Source organism: Papio anubis, chromosome 2 (genome assembly GCF_008728515.1).
Source record: "Papio anubis isolate 15944 chromosome 2, Panubis1.0, whole genome shotgun sequence".
Lineage (NCBI taxonomy): Eukaryota > Metazoa > Chordata > Mammalia > Primates > Cercopithecidae > Papio > Papio anubis.
The window spans coordinates 120,142,180-120,163,933 of NC_044977.1; the positions used below are offsets into that span (position 1 = coordinate 120,142,180).

The window sequence follows — 21,754 nt, forward strand, 5'->3', positions numbered from 1 at the left end:
GAGGTGGGGGCGGGTAAGGGCGGGGAGGCTGGGGTGTGGAAAGTGTGGCGGCCCCGCCCCGTCTCTTGGAACTGCCGCGGCCGCCACCGCCGCCGCCGGCGCAGCAGCTGTAGGGGACCAGCGCGGGTACGCAGACGAAAGGCACTCTTTGCCAGCTGAAAGGTGAGGACCTGGGGAAAAGCTGGTGGGGATGGGGCCAGAGCGAGGCAGGGCCGGGGAAGGCGCCCAGAGCCAAGCGCTGACCGAGAGAAGGAAGGAGAATGGATGGGGGAACAGAGGCGAGCGCGGGACCGCCGGGGCTCAGGCCCAGGTGGGGCCGGGCCGAGCTGAGCCGAGGATGCCGGCAGAACAGGGGGCGCCTGTGCGGCCGCGGCGGCGGCGTTGAAGGGTGGAGGGCGGGGTGCGCGCCAGCTAGCAGAGGGCCGGGTGCCGCCGGCCAGGTTCTGTTACCCCGCATCCTTCGCGGGGACGTGCGGCCTGGGCTGGATACCCCGCAGTAGGGTTCGGGGCGGCGGCCGAGTGCTGGGCGGCGCGGGAAGGTCGCCGGCTTCTGCGGTGGGGCGATGGGGGCCGCAACCTGCTGTTTCCAGCGCGGAGGAGCGCCCAGGGCGGGTGTCCCCACCCTCAGCGAGCTCTTCTGCGACTTCTCATCCCACCTCCCCAAGCAATAGCTGGAAAAGTTTGTAGAGGCCAGAGTTAGAAAGTGTCCACTAGTCTAGGGTGGGTGTTCCTTACATGCAGAAATAACAGGCCCGTGATGCTTGGCACATAACTTGTCCGAAATGAGACGTTTCCGTGCCTACATACCCGTTGTTGAAAAGCAAACACAAACTTTGTGTGTAGTTCCCACGGAAAAACTACCATCTCCCCAGCCCACCATGGCGGACGAAATTGATTTCACTACTGGAGATGCCGGGGCTTCCAGCACTTACCCTATGCAGTGTTCGGCCTTGCGCAAAAACGGCTTCGTGGTGCTCAAAGGACGACCATGCAAAATAGTGGAAATGTCAACTTCCAAAACTGGAAAGCATGGGCATGCCAAGGTAAGTGCCCTTGCAGATCAGGCTTTGGCTTTGGCGTTGGGACTTTGATCATTTGTGTTCCGTTACAGATCATGAGATTTCTATACTTAAAATTTTGTAATAAGCACTGTTTTTTCCTTCCCACAATTACTGGGTGATCAGTTATTACGTTGAATACTGAAAGGTAGCAGTCCCTTCTTGGGCCCTTAACAATGTTCATTAACTGGGAACTGAAACTTTCCTGAATCCTAGTGACTTAGAAGATCTATTCAGTTTACAGATGAGAAAACCTGTTCCAGCAATTCTAAGAAACCTACACTTTATTTTTCTTGTGTAATCTCATAATTGAATCACTGGACTATATTGGGTCTTGACATGTGATACTGTTTAGTTGTTTACTGCCTCCTAATTGTAAGACCACTACTTTTTTTTAAGTAAAATCAGATGACCTTGGAAGGCGGAGAAAAGGAATCTGTCGTAATCAGCGTTGGTATTGTGCTCTTGTGTGTGTAATGAGTGATATACTTGGCAGAGATTAAACAGGTTTCCTGTTCTCCTCTGTTAGGTTCACCTTGTTGGAATTGATATTTTCACGGGCAAAAAATATGAAGATATTTGTCCTTCTACTCACAACATGGATGTTCCAAATATTAAGAGAAATGATTATCAAGTAAGCACTGATTTTCTTTCGAATGTTGCTTGTTTCTTCAAGGTGCAAATACTTTGTACTATCAGTAATAATTTGACAAAACCCAAGAGTAGTTTTGTAGGTTTTTCTAACCAATTATTAGGCACCACCTATCTTAGAAACTGGAGAAATAGTGATGTTTAACACTTGTACCTTTTCTAGGATTATTGCTAGTTTGCTATTTTTTTTCACATTCTTGCATTTTTTAAAAAGTCAAATACTTATTAGTGCTCCTCAGGCCAAGTGACTGCATATTGCAATTAAGTCCGATGTTTAGTAAAAGTACTATTCTCTATGTTATTATATATTTCTTATTCTAATTTAAAACATCCCTCCTGGATGTTTTGTTTCTTTTCACTGATCAGACCTAAGACATTCAAGAAACTACTGAAATTCATGTTCCTACCAAGTTTTTGTATTAATGAGTGTTAGTCAGAACCTGACATTCTTAAGTAGGGAAATAAGTTGAAAGCCATAAATATAAAGTACATGGTCACTGAGTATGGTGAAGAAAACACGAAAACTATGTAATTGGTTAAATTACGTTCAGTGACCATGCTGTGACCTTTTGCTAAATTATATATGTAAATTTCAAGTTTTAGTTCCAGCTATACATTTGGGTAGGTCATATTTAATGATAGCATTTTGTTGTTTGGAGTACTGATGATCACCAAATAATTGACCTTATAGGATGTGGAAGCTCAGATTACTCATAACTAAAGCTTTTCTTGAAAGTCTTCAGTTTCTACATCAAGCATATCATATATCAAACTCATTTCTGCTCATTTTACGTAGTAAAAACTACATAGTTGACACTGGTATTTGTTTTATCCAACTTAAACTGATTTTTTTCTGTACCCTTTATTGTATAAATTTTTTTAATGTTGCTATCAACTGCACTTATGCAATGATTTCCTTTTGCTGTTTGTCCACATGCAAACATACTTTTTTGTAATTTTAATCTAGTAAACACTTCTATGTTTTCATTTTCCAACTTGTCATAAATGTTTTCTAGGTTGCTTTGAAGTCTTTGTAGAAATTTGAATTGTCTTGCAAGTGGGTTTTTTTAACCAGGTAGATCTGGGTTTGGATCTAGTTCTGTCACTTTCTAGTTGGATGATTTTGGACAAGTAATACAACCTTAAGACAAGTAATACCCCATAAGAACTCCATAAGTAGATATGTACCAAAAAGTACTGTTCTGTTTCCCCCTTTTCCTATGTAAAAATTCTACTTAATCATTTCATTATTGTTGGAACACCAAATTTGATGTGGTTCATAGTGGGTGCTCAAAAAAATTTGTTAAATATATATTCTACTTAATCATTTCATTATTGTTGGAGCACCAAATTTGATGTGGTACATAGTAGGTGCTCAAAAAATATTTGTTAAATGTGTGATTACTGAATATGGTAAGGATAGTACAGTAGGCTAAAGCTGAGCATAGAATTTTGTCAAAATTGGGTTTCTCTTCATCTTAAAATGTGAATGCTTCAAATATTCAGTATTAATTATATTCAGTAATATTCATTCAATATAGAATGCTTTTGCCTGTTGCATGTTTCAGAAAGATGGTATCAGCAGTTCAGATAATTACTATTATACTGTGTTAAGGTTAGCCAGTCATTTATCGGAGCTCAAGACTTAAAGGAAAAATTTGATTTGGGTCCTAGACTAGGATGAGGCGAATGAAGTGAGGGAGGCTCTTGCCTCAGGCACAAAATTTTAAATAGAGACAGAACTAGTAACAATGACAAGCCATATAGGAGCTCAAGGCGCAAAGAAAATTCTGATCCCATCTTTATTTAAAATGTTGGTATTTTATCATAGGATTTTTTCATTAATTCTAATTTTTTTAAATATTGCATTAAAGTGCTTATCTGGTCACTGAGGTTTTTTTGGTGCCTTCTTTAATTTTGCACCCAAGACAAGTGTCTTACTTCACCCTTGTCCCAGCCCTTAGTATGTACACCGCACTGCAAAGTGGGTAAGAGGATGATTTAAGCCAGTCAGGCTTGGTCCTGGTCTCTACTTTGGCACTTAATAGCTGTGTGACCTTGGTTGACAAGTTACTTAACCTGTTTTGCTTTAATTTCTTTCTTTGTAAAGCAAAGACATAAATAATAATGTCTTATGGGATCATTTTGAGGTTTTATTAGTTAATACAACAATGCCTGGCATAGAAATTACTCATTATTTCTCAGCTCTTCATTTTCAAGTCAGCATAGAAAACTTATTTCTGTTAATTTTTTTTTAAAAGCTAGTTCTCCAGCCTGGGCAATGTGGTGAAACCCTATCTTTACAAAATACGGAAAAAAAAAAAAAAAATAGCCAGGCATGGTGGTGTACGCAGCTGTAGTCCCAGCAGACCCAGAGGCTGAGGTGGGAGGATCACTTGAGCCCCCGGAGGTCAAGGCTGCACTGAGCCATGATCACTCCACTGCGCTCCAGCCTGGGCGACAGAATGGGACGCTGTGTCAACAAAAAAAAAAAAAGTTCTGTGAGCCTTTCTATTTATATTTATTGTGCTTTGGTGATCTTCACTTACCTAACCAAGTGCCTTGATTAAATACCTACTCATTATTTGGCTGTGTGTAATCCTTTATATTTGCTGAATTCAATATTTTGAGTGCCAGTTTGGCAGTTGGCTAAAGAGAAATATGTATTCTGTTCATTATAGTAATTAAAAAGTAAACAGGAAACAAAACATATTAATATTTATAGTTTTAATTTTATGTGTTTTAAAATAAGTTCAGAATGAAAGAAAAAATGTCTCCTGACTTCTTTTTCAAGATTAGCTTGGATTAGAATTGCTTATTTACATTACTTCTCCCAAAAGTAGTTATAGATGTCTGGGACTCAGTGATGGTGTAAATTATAAATACATCCAGATGTAACTTTGGGAATCCCCAAATTCATAGAGAAATGCTTATTCAGACGTTAGTACTCTCTGGAATCGTATTTCTTTGGAAAGTTCTGTGTTGATATAAACCTCACCACAAGTTAAATGCCGTTTCTGCATTTACTAAAGTTTTACCTGCCATTTGAAGAACATTTTCCAGAAGGAAAACTAATTACTACAGACACATAAAGTACATATTGTGGATCTTTGGATTATTAGTGAATTGCCAAAACTGTGACTATTAAATCCCAGTATATTCTTCAAATATGTAGTATATTATTTGAATGTTGAGATACGTTAATTGAATTCAAATAAGTAGTATATCATTTGAATGCTGAGATGTGTTAATTGAATTCAGATAAGTAGTATATTATTTGAATGTTTAGATATGTTAATTGAATTCCCTGAGCTTAAAGTCTTTCTATAATTTTTACGTGTTTCATGGGAATCCTTGTGTTCTCAGATGGAAGCAGTCTTTCTTTGGAAATAGAAAACCTCTAAACCAATAGGGCCTAATATTGCAAGGACTAGAAGCAAATATTTGTTACAGGATCATTAAGGGTAATCATGAGAAGAGCCACTAACTTTAGTTCCTAGACCTGTGTATTCTATTATGGGAAAAATAGCACCATATATTGAAATATATTGTAACCTGCCAAAAACAACACTCTAGGCCAACAAAGTACCATCCAGCAGGTACCATATGTGAGTCTTCACTAGGCCGATCCACAGAGGCAAGCTGTTTTGGAATGATAGGGTACATGAACCAGCGAATTATCTGGGTGTTTCACTCCCTCGTTACTTTGTCTGTAAAATTAGTTTTCTAGTCAGAAGTGATGCAATGTGAGATACTATGACAGGAATGAGGCATTCTGTAAATTGGGATGAGATTTTAGCAGAAGCACTGCAGGCAAGAAAGGCAAATCCATATGTAGAGTAAAACTACTGCAATAAGAAAAAATTGCTGCCTGTTTCATGATGGAAGGGGTGCAGTCAGGTGACCAGCTGTTCTTCTGGGGAACATATCAAGACTTCTTGTTCATTTGTTCTATGTTCTTCCTCTGCCATATCAAGACTCTCCTGTTTCTGTGAGGTTTTCAGTAGTGGCTGTAGTCAGATGAGTATTGGTGAGAGAAAGCCTGTGTCATTGATCCCACTAAGCAAAGACGAGGGAAGCTACAAAAAGAAGCTGAGGTCAGGTGCAGTGGCTCACACCTGTAATCCTTGCACTTTGGGAGGCCAAGGCGGGCAGATCACGAGGTCAAGAGATCGAGACCATCCTGGTCAACATGGTGAAACCCTGTCTCTACTAAAAATATAAAAATTAGCCGGGCATGGTGGTGCGTGCCTGTAATTCCAGCTACTCAGGAGGCTGAGGCAGGAGAATCACTTGAACCCGGGAGGCGGAGGTTGCGGTGAGCTAAGATCCTGCCATTGCACTCCAGCCTGGGCGACAGAGCGAGAATCCATCTCAAAAAAAAAAAAAAAAGGCACCTGTATGTCTCTACAAAAAATACAAAAATTAGCCGGTGTGGTGGCACGCACCTGTAACCCCAGCTACTCGGGAGGCTGAGGCAGGAGAATTGCTTGAATCCGGGAGGTGCAAGTTGGAGTGAGCTGAGATCACACCACTGCACTGCAGCTGGTGACAGAGCGAGACTCGGTCTCAAAAAAAAAAAAAAAAAAAAAGCTGAATGGCATTCACACATTCACAGTGAGAATCACCTTGTACACCTAATTTTTTAGAGCCTAATCTCTACAGATTCCCTTGGGTGAGCATTCATGTGGACACATTCTTCAATTATTTGGAGAGGTCTGTAAACATACCACTTCTCCAAACCTTACTGTCAGCAGTTTTCCTATCTTGTTCTTTCTGTGTCCTTAACCTTCCAGCCAAATTGTTAGCTACAGCTGCTAATCAGTGCAAATACACACTTCTGGTTCTGTCTTCTTTCAGGTCCAGTGCTTGAAGTTCTTCCCAAACCCACTTTCAGGCCGACCCCTGAATGGCGTCATCATATAATGCATAACCATCTAGAAACCATTGTGAATATTTTCCTTTCTCAGTCATAGGCAACTCTCCATCAAGTCATTGGTATGAGTTGAGGGAGAAGTGTCAATGTGGTAAGAGAAGGTGTTTTCTGAGTCTGAGCCACTTCTTTTTTTTTTTTTTTGATTCGGAGTCTTGCTCTGTTGCCCAGGCTGGAGCCAGTGGCCAGATCTCAGCTCACTCACTGCAAGCTCCGCCTTCCGGGTTTACGCCATTCTCCTGCCTCAGCCTCCTGAGTAGCTGGAACTACAGGCGCCCACCACCTCGCCCGGCTAGTTTTTTGTATTTTTTAGTAGAGACGGGGTTTCACCGTGTTAGCCAGGATGGTCTCCATCTCCTGACCTTGTGATCCGCCCGCCTCCTAAAGTGCTGGGATTACAGGCTTGAGCCAGCGCGCCCGGCCATCTGAGCCACTTCTTATACAACTTGTTTGTACGTTTAGGTCCTTCTCAAGCTGATCTCATATACGCTACTTCCACTCAATGATGGAGAGCTGCTGTGCCTTCCCAGTTGTGTGGCTTGGTGGGTCAGATGATGGGTCAGGTGATGGTGGTGTTATTTGCTTAGGCTGTATAATAATGGTGATCAAGCATTCAATCTCTACCAGGAACCAGCAACTCTAAGGAAGTAGCACAAGAGTGCTACACTCTGGGGGAAAAGAAGGAAGAAATAAAAAGGAATAGGTGTTACCTAAACAAGTCTGGTTGTTTTGAAATAGATTGAGAAAAAAAATTAAATTCAGAAATTAGAACTAAGAAGGCACCTGGCCACGCATGGTGGCTCACGCCTGTGATCCCAGCACTTTGGGAGGCTGAGGCAGGCAGATCACGAGATCACGAGTTCGAGACCACCAGTGAGGTGGAGGTTGCAGTGAGCTGAAATTGCGCCACTGCTCTTCAGCCTGGTGACAGAGCTAGACTCTATCTCAAAAAAAAAAAAAAAAAAAAAAAAAAAGAGGAAGGCACCTGTAGGGATAATATACCTTCTCCAGCCTTCTGTTGTATATCAGTAGTACAAATGAGGCAAAGTAGTTTCCCAATAATTCCCCCTTTTCAGTGTTCTTTCCTATTCTGACTACATCTAAGACAGAATCTGTAGTCACTAACTCTCCCCACACTCCCTTTCAGATCATGTTTTGCTTCCTTAGCTTACTGTGCCTCCCAGCACTTAGTGGTTATGGTGCTTGTTCTAGAATTCATATATACTATAGCATTTTTTGTTTCACTTTTTATTGTGGAAATTTTCAAAGTGTAGTATAATGAATCCTGTGTACCTGTCACTCAGCTTCAACAATTACCAGTGTGATTACTTCTGTCTCTGCAAGTTTTTGACAAAGACACTGGGTCATTTCTTCTGTAGACTTTCCCACTGTATGGATTTTGCTAATTGCATTTCCTTGTTTTTTAACATGTTCCTCTGCCCCTTGTGTTTCCTGAAACTTGGTAGTAAGATGTAGAGTCTTGATCAGATTCAGTTCAGATTTTTATTTTCTTCCTTTCTTTCCTTTAACAGGACTACTCCATAATGTTCTATGCAGTCATTAGATAAATAAGTCTGATTGTTTCTCCTTTTGTGATATTATCAGATATGTGATCACTGTCTCAATCTATTAATTGGAGGAGACAAAATTTATGATCTGTCATTCCTTCATTTGTTTTTCTTAGCCAGAATACTCCTATAAAAAGAAACTTCCCTTCATCAATTTTTGTTTGTTTACCTTAAGAGACAGTGTCTGTGTGTATAGCAGGGGTGGTTGTATTTGACTCTTTCCCTTTAAGGTACAGTTTATAAAATAAATTGGTTCCTGGCATCCACTGAAGATGACCAAATACATATTTTTCATTATAAACTCAAACATTTAGACATACTTGTGTTTCAATCCACTGTTGTTATTGTCCTTACTGATTCTCACATTGTTCCATCTTGGCCAATGGGAGCTTATTCAAGTTAGCTCTTGAGTCCCTTTGACATGGGCCAAATTTTAATTCTCCTTGATAGCTCCTTGCTTTTTAGTACAACAGCTTGCTGCAGGTTCATCTTACATACTTCCTGATCTGGACCTGGAATTATCCAAGGAGCCCTGGATTATTTTAGTAGGAAATAAAAAATACCACATTCTTTTTTTTTTTTTTTGAGATGGAGTCTTGCTCTGCCATCCAGGTGGGAGTGCAGTGGTGTGATCTCAGCTCACTACAACCTCCACCTCCTGGGTTCAAGTGATTCTCCTGCCTCAGCCTCCCAAGTAGCTGGGACTCCAGATGCCATCATATCCAGCTAATTTTTTTATTTTTAGTAGAGACAAGGTTTTGCTATATTGGCCAGGCTGGTCTCGAACTCCTGACCTCAAATGATCTGTCCGCCTTGGCCTCTCCTGAAGTGCTAGGATTACAGGTGTGAGCCACTGCACCCGGCCAAAAATACCACATTCTGATAGCATTATAACTTCATATACTGTTCAGGAGCTTGGTACACCTTCACATGCCTTACATCTCTAAAGTTTTTTGACCCTCACCTCTGCTGTCTCCCTGCTTGCTACTAACAATAATTACTTTCTACCAAAAAAAAAAAAAAACTGTTCAAAAACATCTAAAAGTGATCAAATCAGTAGGTTTGTTTAAAGGTAAAGGACCAGAAGAAGATACTTATAACAATTTCCTTACCATCCCCACCTTCCAACTCTATGGAGTCAGAGAGAAGATGGAAACATTTGCACAAAAATATGCTTGAGGGCTTGACAGTGACACTGTTGCCTTTTTTTTTTTTTTTTTCCTTAAAGCTTGCAAATTACAAAGGGGAAAGTGTAACTTTGGAGTGGAAAAATCTGGCAGATAACTACCTTAGCGTATCAAAATTGGCATCACTTGTAATGGGACAAATTGACATTTGCCTCCTGATAGGATACTCTGAGGGCACATCATTTGTATAGTATTCCTTTCAAAAATGTTACCTTAATCATGAGGAAACAGTGAGACAAACACAAACTGAGGAATATTCTATAAAACAGTGAACCCCCAGGAGTTTGAGACCAGTCTGGGCAACACAGGAAGACCCTGTATCTACAAAAATAAAAATAAATTTTTTAAAAAAAGGCATAGTGGTTGTATGCATGTGGTCCCAGTGACTCTGGAAGCTGAGGTGGGTGGATAACTTGAGCCCTGGAGGTTGAGGCTGCAGTGAGTCATGATCATGCCACCACAGTCCTGCCTGCGTGAAAGAGCAAGACCTGGTCTCACAAAAACCAAACCCCCCAAAAAACAAAAAGTTGATGCCATGAAAGTTAAGGGGTGGGGGAAACTGTTAGAATTAAGAGACTAAACTGATATGATAGCCAAATAAATACAAGATATGACCCTGGAGTTAGGGAAATAAGTTGCCATCAAGGACAATACTAGGATAATTGGCAAATTTAAATATGTACTATATATTGAATAATAGGTTATCAGTATTAAATTCCCTGACTTTGAAAAATATATTGTTGTTATCTAAGAGCATATACTTGTTCTTGAGAAAAATACACTGAAGTTTTAATTGCTGAAAGGTCATGGCTGTTGCACTGAAGTATTTACTGCTGAAGAATCATGATCTTTGGAACTTACTCTCAATAGTTCTGTAAAAATAATAAGAATGTATATGATAGATGTTATATATGTTGGATGTATACATAGAGAAAATAGTGCACATGTGATAAATGTTAACAATGGCAGTATCTAGGTAAAGGATATGGGATTTCATTGCATTATTGCAACTTTTCTATAGAACTTAAGATTTTTTAATAAATAATTCAATTTAAAAGATTGTATTAGTCCATTTTCACACTACTATAAAGAACTACCTGAAACTGGGTAACTTATAAAGAAAAGAGATTTAATTGACTCACAGTTCCACATGGCTGGGGAGGCCTCAGGAAACTTATAATTATGGAGGAAGGTGAAGGGGAAGCAAGGCATGTTTTATATGGCAGCAGGAGAGACAGCAAGCAGGGGGGTACTGTCAAACACTTTTAAACCATCAGATATCATGAGAACTCACTTACTATCATGAGAACAGCATGGGGGAAACTGCCCCCATGATCCAATCACCTCCCACCAGGTCCCTCCTTTGACATGTGGGGATTATAATTCAAGATGAGATTTGGGTGAGGACACAGAGCCAAAGCATATCATTCTGTCCCAGGCCCCTTCCAAATCTCATGTTCTCACATTTCAAAACACAATCATTCCTTCTCTACAGTCCCTGAAAGTCTTAACTCATTCCAGCATTAACCCAAAAGTCCAAGTCCAAAGTCTCATCTGAAACAAGGGAAGTCCCTTCCGCCTATGAGCCTATAAAATGAAAAGCAAGTTAGTTACTTCCTAGATACAATGAGGGTACAGGCATTGGGTAAATGCTCTCACTTCAAATGGGAGAAATTGGCCAAAACAAAGGAACTACAGGTCCCATACAAGTCTGAAACCTAGCAGGGCAGCCATTCAGTCTTAAAGCTCCAAAATAATCTCCTTTGACTCCACGTCTTACATCCAGGGCACACTGATCCAAAAGGTAGGCTCCCAAGGCCTTGGGCAGCTCTACCCCTGTGGCTCTGCAGGGTACAGCCTCTGCAGCTGCTTTCAGTGGCTGGTATTGAGTGCCTGTGGCTTTTCCAGGCACATAGTGCACCATTCTGGAATCTGGAAGATGGTGATCCCCTTCTCACAGCTCCACTAGGCAGTGTCCCAGTGGGGACTCTGTGTGGGGGATCTAACCCCACCTTTCCCTTCCACACTGCCCTAGCAGAGGTTCTCCATAAGGGCTCTGCCCCTGCAGCAGACCTCTGCCTGAACCTCCAGACATTTCATACATCCTCTGAAATCTAAGCGGAGGCTCCCAAACCTCAACTCTTGCCTTCTGTGCACCTGCAGGCCCAACACCATATGGAAACCTCCAAGAATTAGGGCTTACACCCTCTGAAGCAACAGCCCAAGCTGTACTTTGGCCCCTTTTAGCCACAGCTGGAGCTGGAGTGGCTGGGATACAGGGCACCGGGCACCAAGTCCCAAGGCTATACAGAGCATCAGGGCCCTGGGCCTGGCCCACGAAACCATTTTTCCCTCCTAGGCCTCTGGGCCTGTGTTGGGAGGGGATGCCATGAAGACATCTGGAATGTCCAGAAACATTTCTGTGAATTTTTTTTTTTAAAAAAACTAGTTCTCCAGCCTGGGCAATGTGGTGAAACCCCATCTTTACAAAATTTTCCCCATTTGCAACATTTTCCCTATTGTCTTGGCTATTGATATTCAGCTCCTTGTTACTTGTGGAAATTTCTGCAGCTGGCTTGAATTTCTTCCCAGAAAATGGGTTTTTCTTTTCTACTACATGGTCAGGCTGCACATTTTTCAAACTTTTATGCTATTCTTGCCTTTTTTTAAACATGAGCTCCAGTTTCAGATCATCTCTTCGTGAATGCATATGACTGTATGCTTTCAAAAAAAGCCAGGTTACCTCTTGAACACTTTGCTGCTTAGAAATTTCTTCTGCCAGATACCCTAAATCATCTCTCTCAAGTTCATAGTTCCACAGATCTCTAGGGCAAGGCAAAATGCAGCCAGTCTCTTTGCTAAAGCACAGCAGAAGTGACCTTTGTTCCAGTTCCCAGTGAGTTCCTCATCTCCATCTGAAACCACCTCAGCCTGGACTTCACTGTCCATATTACTGTCAGCATTTTGGTCAAATTCATTCCACAGGTCTCTAGGAAGTTTCAGACTCTCCCTCATCTTTCTTTCTTCTGAGCCCTCCAAACTGTTCTAGTCTCTGCCTGTTACCCAGTTCCAAAGTGGCTTCCATATTTTCAGGCATCTTTATAGCAGTGGCCCAAACTCCTGGTACCAATTTTCTGTATTAGTCCTTTTTCACACTGCTATGAAGAACTACCTGAGACTGGGTAATTTATAAAGAAAAGATATTTAATTGAGTCACAGTTCCACATGGCTAGGGAGGCCTCGGGAACCATGGCAGAAGGCGAAGGGGAAGCAAGGCACATCTTACATGGCGGCAGGAGATAGAGCAAGTGAGGCAGGAACTGCTAAACACTTTGAAGAGAACTCACTCACTATCACGACAACAGCATTGGGGAGACTGACCCCATGATCCAGTTGCTTCCCACCAGGTCCCTCCCTCGACATGTGGGGATTACAATTCAAGATGAGATTTGGGTGGGGACACAAAGCCAAACCATATCAAAGATGAATTTGTTCTCATTATTTTTGTTTTTCATAGCTTAGTTTTATTTTTAAAAACTCTAATTGTATTTAATATAGCAATTTATTTTATAAGATGTTTAATGTTTGTAAATGCATTGTTTTACTAGATGTTTTATATTTATACATTTCACATTTGAAATGCTTTATATATTTCATGCCACAGTTTATGATTCTTAACTCTTAAAAAATAAAATAACTCCATTACATACATCGTTTTCAAAATATCAGTATTATTATTTGGCTTCTGTGTTTCAGTCACTAGTGGCACAGTAGGAACATTTAACTCTTGAAATAGACAAGCTCTGCTTTAGGGAATAACTAAACAGAAATCAGAAAGTTTTGCCTTGGAATGTTGTGGTTGTTTAAAAATTACACTTCAAGCTAGGTGGATTGGTGCATGCCTATAGTCCCAGCTCCTGGGAAGGCTAAAGCAGAAGCTCACTTGACCCCAGGAGTTTGAGGCCAGCCTAGGCAATATAATGAGATCCCCATCTTTAACTATATATCCATATATATATATATATATTTTAAAAATTACACTTCTACCTTAACCTCCTTGCTCCTACTTCTCTACCAGCCACCTCACAAATATTTGAGGGTCTAAGAGGTTAGTTAACATTCTTTGTTGTAGCTCTGTAGGATTTCTTACTTTTGAGATTTCTAGACATAAAAACAAATTTCCTGTGGTAGATGGAGTTTCTGTGGAGAGCCAGAGTCAGTTTTGATAGGCGCTGTATGTGGAGGAGAACAATCCCAACGATATGTCTGGGTTATATTGTAGTGGTTTACAGGGGTTCAAGGGCCATTGTCTTTGATTCCTTTTGTAGATATTAGCAGCCGGTATTCTGGATAATAGCCTTTTATAAAACGTATTAGGATTCTAGGCATACTAATGGTGTACATGCTTTCATTAATAGAATAAATGAGTGGAGGTTGGTTGTTTCCTCATTCCTGTAGTAAAAGAAGTTCAGTGGTATCAAAACTGTGCTTTTTTGCAGGTTGGGTTGACAACTGTGGTTTTTTTGTGTTTTTTTTCCGCTACTGTTATCCATACACTAGTAGATTTTGTTGTTGTTGTTGTTGTTGTTGTTGTTGGCTGAAGACCAAAAATTTTCCACTTAATTTTGCTCATACTCAAATTAGAAAATGCATTGTTTGTAATAGCAAAAATAACTTTTATGCCCAGTAATATGAAATTGGTTAAATCAGTTATAGTATGTCCATGCAGCTATGTGGTAGTTAACTAAGGTAGGTTTATATTTTCTGGTTAGAAAGTATTTCTAAGACATATTATTAAGTCAAAACAGCTCACTGTAAAGTACTTACAATATCCCATTTTTAAAAAAAGCAACTATATTTATTTTGTAAACATAAATGGAATACACTGTAAAGAAACCTAAACTGTTTAATAATGCAGAGATTGGGTATGAGAAGTACCGGGAGGAGTAAACTTATACTTCCATTCTGTACATATTTTATATTTTTTATATTTTTAGCATTTTTAAATACCAAGAATATTAATGTATTACTTTGTACTTACAAGAATATCAATTGCAATTTAACTATGTAAACATTACAAAGAAGTGGATATAATCTAATCAGCACAAATGATATAATTTCTTCTAATAGCTGATATGCATTCAAGATGGTTACCTTTCCCTGCTGACAGAAACTGGTGAAGTTCGTGAGGATCTTAAACTGCCAGAAGGTGAACTAGGCAAAGAAATAGAAGGAAAATACAATGCAGGTGAAGATGTACAGGTAAAGACTTAGAGAAGGATTGTTTTTGAAAACCATTTTGTAAAAACTTCAGCCTCAACTAGTTAACATAAAATACTACATATGGAATGTGGTTTAAAAATACTACTAAAATGTTGAAAATGATCTCTCAGGCAGGTTTTCCATAAAACCCTTAGAGACTCATTACCAAAGAAAGTATCAAAGTTTGTTTTTGCTACATCAACATTACTCTCAAACCCAAATTTGTTCTGAAGCTCTGCAGCTGACCCTTTTTTTGTTTTGTTTTGTTTTTTGAGATGGAGTCTCCCTCTGTCACCCAGGCTGGAGTGCAGTGGCATGATCTCGGCTCACTGCAACCTCCGCATCCCGGGTTCAAGTGAGTCTCCCCTCGGCCTCCTGAGTAGCTGGGATTACAGGCGCATACCACTACATCTGGCTAATTTTTGTATTTTTAGTAGAGATTGGGTTTCAACATGTTGGCCAAGCTGGTCTCAGACTCCTGACCTCAGGCGATCTGCCCACCTTGGCCTCCCAGAAGTGCTAGGATTACAGGCCTGAACAAGGCGCCTGGCCCTGAGCTATTCTTGCAGGTAAGAAATTATGCTAGTAGAGTGTTAAAAAGTGAAGGAGATTTACTGTCTTTGTTAAAACTTTCAGAAATGTAATGTGTAGTAAGTGTTCAAACATTTATAGTCATTTTTCCTTTTCCCTGGAAGTTGTCTTACAAACCACTATTTGAGAAATTCTGCTTTGGAAAACTGTAAAGAAAGTAGCTTGTTTTGGAATACCCCTTTCAGAAGTCCCTATGTATGAAATATCCACAAATATACAATATATAATGAACTAAGTATATCTTCTATGTGTATTGTCTCCTGAATAACCTTTTGCCTGCTTTTTTCCTTTTAGGTGTCTGTCATGTGTGCAATGAGTGAAGAATATGCTGTAGCCATAAAACCCTGCAAATAAATGGAAACATCAGGCATGAACACTGTTTAGGTCTGAATCAACTGCAGATCTAATTTGGTTCTAAGTTGTCACCAAAGCTATAGCCTTCATAAGCAACCTCATTTCTTTTTTTAATTGTTTTCAGAATGTGCTGGGTTAGTTTTGCAAGCAATTGATAATTTTTAAAAATTATCAATATGTATAATTTTTTTTTAAATTTTGTAGGTATGTTTCCTATAATATTCCTGTGGTTTTCAGTATGTCAGTTCAAGAAACAAACAAGATAGCTTCAGCAGATGTGACGTCTGAGCAAATCATTCCTGTGTTTTAGTTAAATGATAAACCAGGGTTTTAAATCAAACAATGTAGCATAAAGTGGTATTGAAGTACCACATTTAAGTTGAACTACTCTGCATTAATTACAGATTTAATATTAAATGAACTGATTATGTACTGGAATTGTTGCAGTTTCAGCCTGTGTAGGGCAAACACAAATCCTTAAACAAAAATCATGTTATCCAAAAGTGGCAGTTATTTTGGCGGCCACATGCAACCACGTAATTACTTTGGTCATACTATTTATCAAATTGTTGGCAAACTTGATGTAACCTTAGATGGTGGGTTTAGTCCCTTCTTATGGTTGGCAGAAGGGCACTGAACTGTTGGGTGAAAGTTAGCAAGTAAGATTATAAGGAAGACACAAAAGACAGTGGCAGAGAGGGTTCATTAAATCTATACATTTTTATGTGAGGACTTTGTAAGTCAGTATAAAAATGAAAAGTTGCTTTTCAGTTGCTTTTGCTTTTAACTTTGCCCCCAACATATAAAGGGAGTGATCTGCTTTACAGGATACTATGCAATGCTTGTTTTCCAACCATGTTGAATAAATACTACTATTTATCAGTAAATACTCCTTTCCAACTTTTTCTTTTCTTGTCTTTTTTTTTTTTTTTTGAAATTGAGTCTCACTCTGTCAGCCAGGCTGCAGTGCAGTGGTGCCATCTCAGCTCACTGTAACCTCTGCCTCCTGGGTTCCAGTAATTCTCCTGCCTCAGCCTCCCAGGTAGCTGGGACTACAGGTGTGCACTACCACACCCAGCTAAATTTTTTTGTATTTTTTTAGTAGAGACGGGGTTTTCACCATGTTGTCTAGGCTGGTCTTGAACTCCTGACCTCAGGTGATCCGCCTGCCTCAGCCTCCCAAAGTGCTGGGATTACAAGCATGAGCCACCACACCTGGCCCGTTTCCAACCATTTTTAAGTAGATTTTTTGACATTAATGTATTTATTAAACAAAAACTGAGAATTCCTTAAATTGATTTGGAATTTTTGTTAATTTTATGTCCTTTTTGTTCTAAAGTGAATTGAAAGTGAATCCTGGAAGCAACATTACTTTATATGAATATTATTATTTAACTTATTTTAAGTATATGCATTTTTTTCTGATTGTTGTGTGACTTAATTCAGTTGCTGGTGTGAAATATAAGTAATAAATAATTTTATAAACTGAATTATTTTAAAAGGTATTTTAGGTGATACCACTGCATTTCTATTTAATCTTTTGAGTCATATGTATATTATTTCCAGAATTTTAGACATTATCACAGGGTTTGTGAGGACCTTTGACTCAGTAACAATCATCATATTGGAGCAAAACACAGAACAAAATCACTATCTCAGAAATACCTTAATTCTCCAAGACTGGCTCTTAGACTTCTCCCATCATGCCTTGACCTCTAAAAAGTGCTTTGTTCCTATCTTCTGAAGGAAAGTATATCATATATGATGATGTAACTGATCTAATCAGTGACTGGTAATAGCATTAGTAACAGAAGATCCCAAGTTTTAGTTGCTTAATTTGTACATACTTTTAAATCTTGTCTTAGCCTCAGCAAACACATTTGGGGAAGAAGCAAGATACTTTAAGAGAAATGCAAAGAGGAAATTTCTAAAACACAAGAAATAGTGAGGTTGTAGTTAGTCGTTTTTAGTATAACATTTTAGCGTTTGCCCATCTAAAGCACAATTAAAATTAGGCTACATTCTTTCCAGTATTCTATTTAAGTACCTACTACATACTGCTCTAGTTTCTTAGTACTCTGCAATGTGTATCTTCATTGCTACTGGTTGGCATTGTAACTCATAGGAATTCCAGAAAATTATTAATCTGTGCTGCTTGCAGGTCATTCCTGTGGCCCCTCTTAACCATGCTGGTGTTATGATTTAGTATTAACTCTCAATTAGCATGCCCCTGTTCTTCCTAACTTGTAAAATTTCACATATATTTTCAATTGTGTACAAATTAAGGGTGTACAAATTATAATAATGCATCTCTATCTTCATACTTTGAATGGCAAAAGCTGTTTATGCATAAATATTTTCATTTTAAGTAATATATGAAGTGTAAATACTCTTGATATATAAGTATAGATTTTAAAGATATGGGACTTTATTTTCACATAAGTCAATAGATATCTCTCTAGAACAAAATATTTCATTTAGTAAAGCTTTATAAATTATATTAAAAGGAAGTAGGGAACATGTATTTTTAAACATAGAACAGAAGTGACTTCATTCTTTTTAGACATCAGCAATGTTAAAGTTGATTCCTAATATTTGTTGTACTTTGTAGCAAATGTTAAAAATCATGAGTTACCATGTATAGAATGTGGACTGTCATGTTGATAGATTGTACAATGATAAGCCATTTTTATCTGTATACATTTTACCAATTTATTAACAGGTTGAATATTTGTTTCTTTTTAGAACATTTTATTTATACTGTGAAGACTTTGTTATACCGTATTTGCTACAACATAGATCATATCATTGCTACTTTGACTTAGCATTTGCATCATAAACATAATTATGATGTTTTTTTCAGGCTCCCTTCCAGGGGCTGTCAGTCACTTGAAGAAATTGTTGCTAACCAAGCTCTTGACTCTGTTTCCCTTAATGATACAAGTCTCTGTACCAGTGCTTTCTGTTAATTACCAAAACTCTCCTGCAGTCAGAGCATGATATCTATAATAGGAGACACTGCAATAAAATGATTAGGCTGTAAAATTTGGAGACACAATTTTTCATTACAACACAATTTGCATGTGCACATGTACGCACATAGCTTTGTATGTTAGTTCTTTTTTCCAAACTCCCAACTCTTAAAAGTATTGTCTGGTGGTGCCTCAACTGTTGGTAACTTTTTTTTTTTTTTTAATTTACAACTTTTCCAGAACTTGTTTTTGTACTTTAAGGTTTCTCAATTCGATTATTTCTAGTTGAGCTGTAATATGAATGCATTGTTCTCAGGGCTGTTTGTGCTAAAAGCTGAAGCTTCATTATTTTAAAGCCAATTGCCTGAAAATATATTGCAGAATTTTCCCAAATTGTAATACCGTGATACATGCATATAAAAAAATCCTTAATGTCAACACACTTACACTACATGCTAAATAGTCAAGAAAAAAATGGAAACAGTGGCATCCATACCGGAATCTTGCCATATTTTTTCATTTTAGAATAGAATTTGGCAGTCTCATCTTAGAATCCTATCCTTAGATTATATCCGAAAGCATTCCTTTGGCATGGACCCCAAAGATAGTTTTGGAGCCAGGCATTGATGTAGAAGTTCACCAAACGTAGTTAGGGATAATAGATAAATTCATAATGCTCTTTTGGGTACATTGAAATGTTTACATACTGAATTCTATAATATGAACTAGGAACACATTTACTATGAGAAAATATGGCTCTTAAGCAGTGTAAGAGTGAAAATATAAGCATATTTCCATGAACAGTATATTGTACTGATCAGCAGTTCTCATTTTAATGTCATTTAGGCATAGTATTTCACAGTTGTCAAGCCTTTTTTCTGCTAACATTCAGACAAGTAACAGGCAACAAAGATTTAAGAAAAATTTATAGCGGAAAACCTTAAAAATTGAGACAATTCAATCTATTTAATCTATTAAATTTTTTCTCTGAATTGGGTATATGGCATCATTATTTGATTTTAGCAGGGAACATTTGGATTTAGCTTATGAAACACAGATGTTCTATGGGAACATGGCTTGAAGCCAATATGTAATTTAATGTTTTTCCATTAAACATCTGAACACCAACTTAGCTACCAAGTGAGGTCAAGTGCCTGAAAAGTACTGTATACATCTAATAAGCATGCTTTCTTTCCGTAAAAGATGCATCTTGCGAGACTCCGTCTCAAAAAAAAAAAAAAAGATGCATCTTATAGAATGGATACCAGGCTTTCACCTGCTAGAAACATACTTGTTGCCAAACTTTGCTATCTACCACTATTCCCCTCCTTAGAACAGGTAGAAACCTATTTTACAAAAGAAAAAAAAGACAGGTTACTGTATTTATATGAAGTCCCTAAAACTATTTCTTGGTATTGGTAGACTTAAGTTTATCTCAGATCAAGATTGCACTTTTTAAAAAACTCTGGACTATTTTCAGCAATGACTGAACAGCTTGTCACCCATCATAGCTGTGATCTTTTTTGAGGAGTTATTTATTGTGATTAATATCTACTATAAATAAGCACTCTTGTGCTTGTTACAAAGCATAATGCAAATTACTAGTTCTATACTAGTATAATGAAAATGACTAGTTCTATACTATTATGTACTTTGTCCTCCTCCCCAAAAAGGAAACAGTTTAGCATTGTCTAAATCTAGTGGTACTTTTTTAGTAATACATTTTTTTTCTTAGATACAGGAGAACTATTGCTTTTACTTGCAGAGACTCAAATGTTTTCACTAAAACTTTAAAATTCTAAGATATGTAGTATGGGTATTACTAATTGTGCATTTTACATTTCAAAAATAGTTAAAATTCAGATGTTAAGTCTTTGACTTAAAAAACCTTAAAATGTAGATAATACCCTAACAATAATAGCTTTGTTATATTATTAAAATATATTTGTCTGTTAATTTCATCAGTTGTATTAAATAAAAATAAAGTTAACAGCTTGCACTATTCTTGTATATCTACATCTTTAAAACAATTTCATACCCGAAAATTGTATGACTTAAGTGTATGTCACTTTAAAAGAAAATCTAACTTGTTTTTATTGAGTACTTTTATATTCTAGGTCCTCATGTAGTGCCCTAGCATTATGGCTGGGACTATTAATTTCTAAATATTAGTTTGAGGTTTAGGTACAGTGTTATTTTTAAATGTTTAATGTTTTTTAAACTATATAAAATAGTCACTCAGCAGGTACAAAAGACTAAAGACATTTTCCTCTCTTCATCCCCTTCCTATGTGTCCTTCCAGAGATATTTAATGTAAGAGAGGGCAATGCTACTTCCCTCACCCCTGATTTCCCAGGGTCTGAGGTGTTTCTTTCCTACAAGCTGGAGTTGCTGTTCCCTTTCCACAACATGAGTGGTGCGATAATTCCCTGAAGCAAACGCTTCACCCTTTTGCCAGTCCTCACCGTGTCTAATCCACACCAACTGGACATGTTCATTTCTAGGTGGCTCAGTGGTTTCTTCCTTATACACTGTACCATTCTAGAACATCCCTCTTGCTCCCTGACATGTGAGCCATGCCAGAGATACCATGGCAGTTGTCACCTTGTATCTATGATCATTACAAATACCCATAATCTACCAAATCCACAATGCAAAGTTGGGCAGTAAAAGAAGTACCAGTTAAGGTCTTCTAGCCTCTATCCCCACTCCTTTTTGCCATTTGCAAATTCGGTAGCCCAGTTACCCAGAGGGAGGCATAGGAGGGAAAAATAAGACTGAAAAGGGCTAATTATGAGTTGTGTCTCTTACAATTTACCTGCATCTTATCCTTCCCCCATCCCCCCATCATTAAATCATTAAACATTCTATCCAAATAGAATGCCCTTCTATGGAACCACATATTTGGAAACCATACTACCTGTCTAAATTATTCACTCCACTGGGAACTTACAATATCTGTTTCCCACAATACTTGTAGTCATATCAGTTACAACCACTGGGTGTGTATTGGTTCAAAAGGACCTACCTACAAGGTTATATCAATCCATTGTCCAATTTGAGAGGTTTTTTTTTTTTTTTTTTTTCTGAATCCAGTTAAAATAATTTTTGGCTACACCCAGGGACACTTCCCAGGACCACAATGACTTGTAGTCTAGTGCCCAAGAAAGCCAAAAAG

The 21,754-nt window shown here is 38.5% G+C and overlaps 1 protein-coding gene across 1 annotated transcript; it reads left to right on the plus strand.

Moving 5' to 3' along the window:
• The first annotated feature begins 3 nt into the window (after positions 1–3).
• On the plus strand, positions 4–19,818 carry EIF5A2 (eukaryotic translation initiation factor 5A2). The gene is made up of 5 exons (XM_003894842.5): positions 4–162; positions 844–1,043; positions 1,588–1,692; positions 14,528–14,659; positions 15,545–19,818. Exons 2-5 carry the CDS (start codon positions 879–881, stop codon positions 15,602–15,604), a joined length of 462 nt encoding a protein of 153 aa, XP_003894891.1. The 5' UTR covers positions 4–162; positions 844–878; the 3' UTR covers positions 15,605–19,818.
• The last annotated feature ends 1,936 nt before the right edge of the window (positions 19,819–21,754 follow it).

Coding starts and splice junctions, on each gene's coding strand:
- EIF5A2 (XM_003894842.5), top strand. CDS start 879: ATGGCGGACGAAATTGATTTCACTACTGGAGATGCCGGGGCTTCCAGC. Junction 1,044..1,587: donor GAAAGCATGGGCATGCCAAG/GTAAGTGCCCTT, acceptor CTCCTCTGTTAG/GTTCACCTTGTTGGAATTGA. Junction 1,693..14,527: donor TTAAGAGAAATGATTATCAA/GTAAGCACTGAT, acceptor TTCTTCTAATAG/CTGATATGCATTCAAGATGG.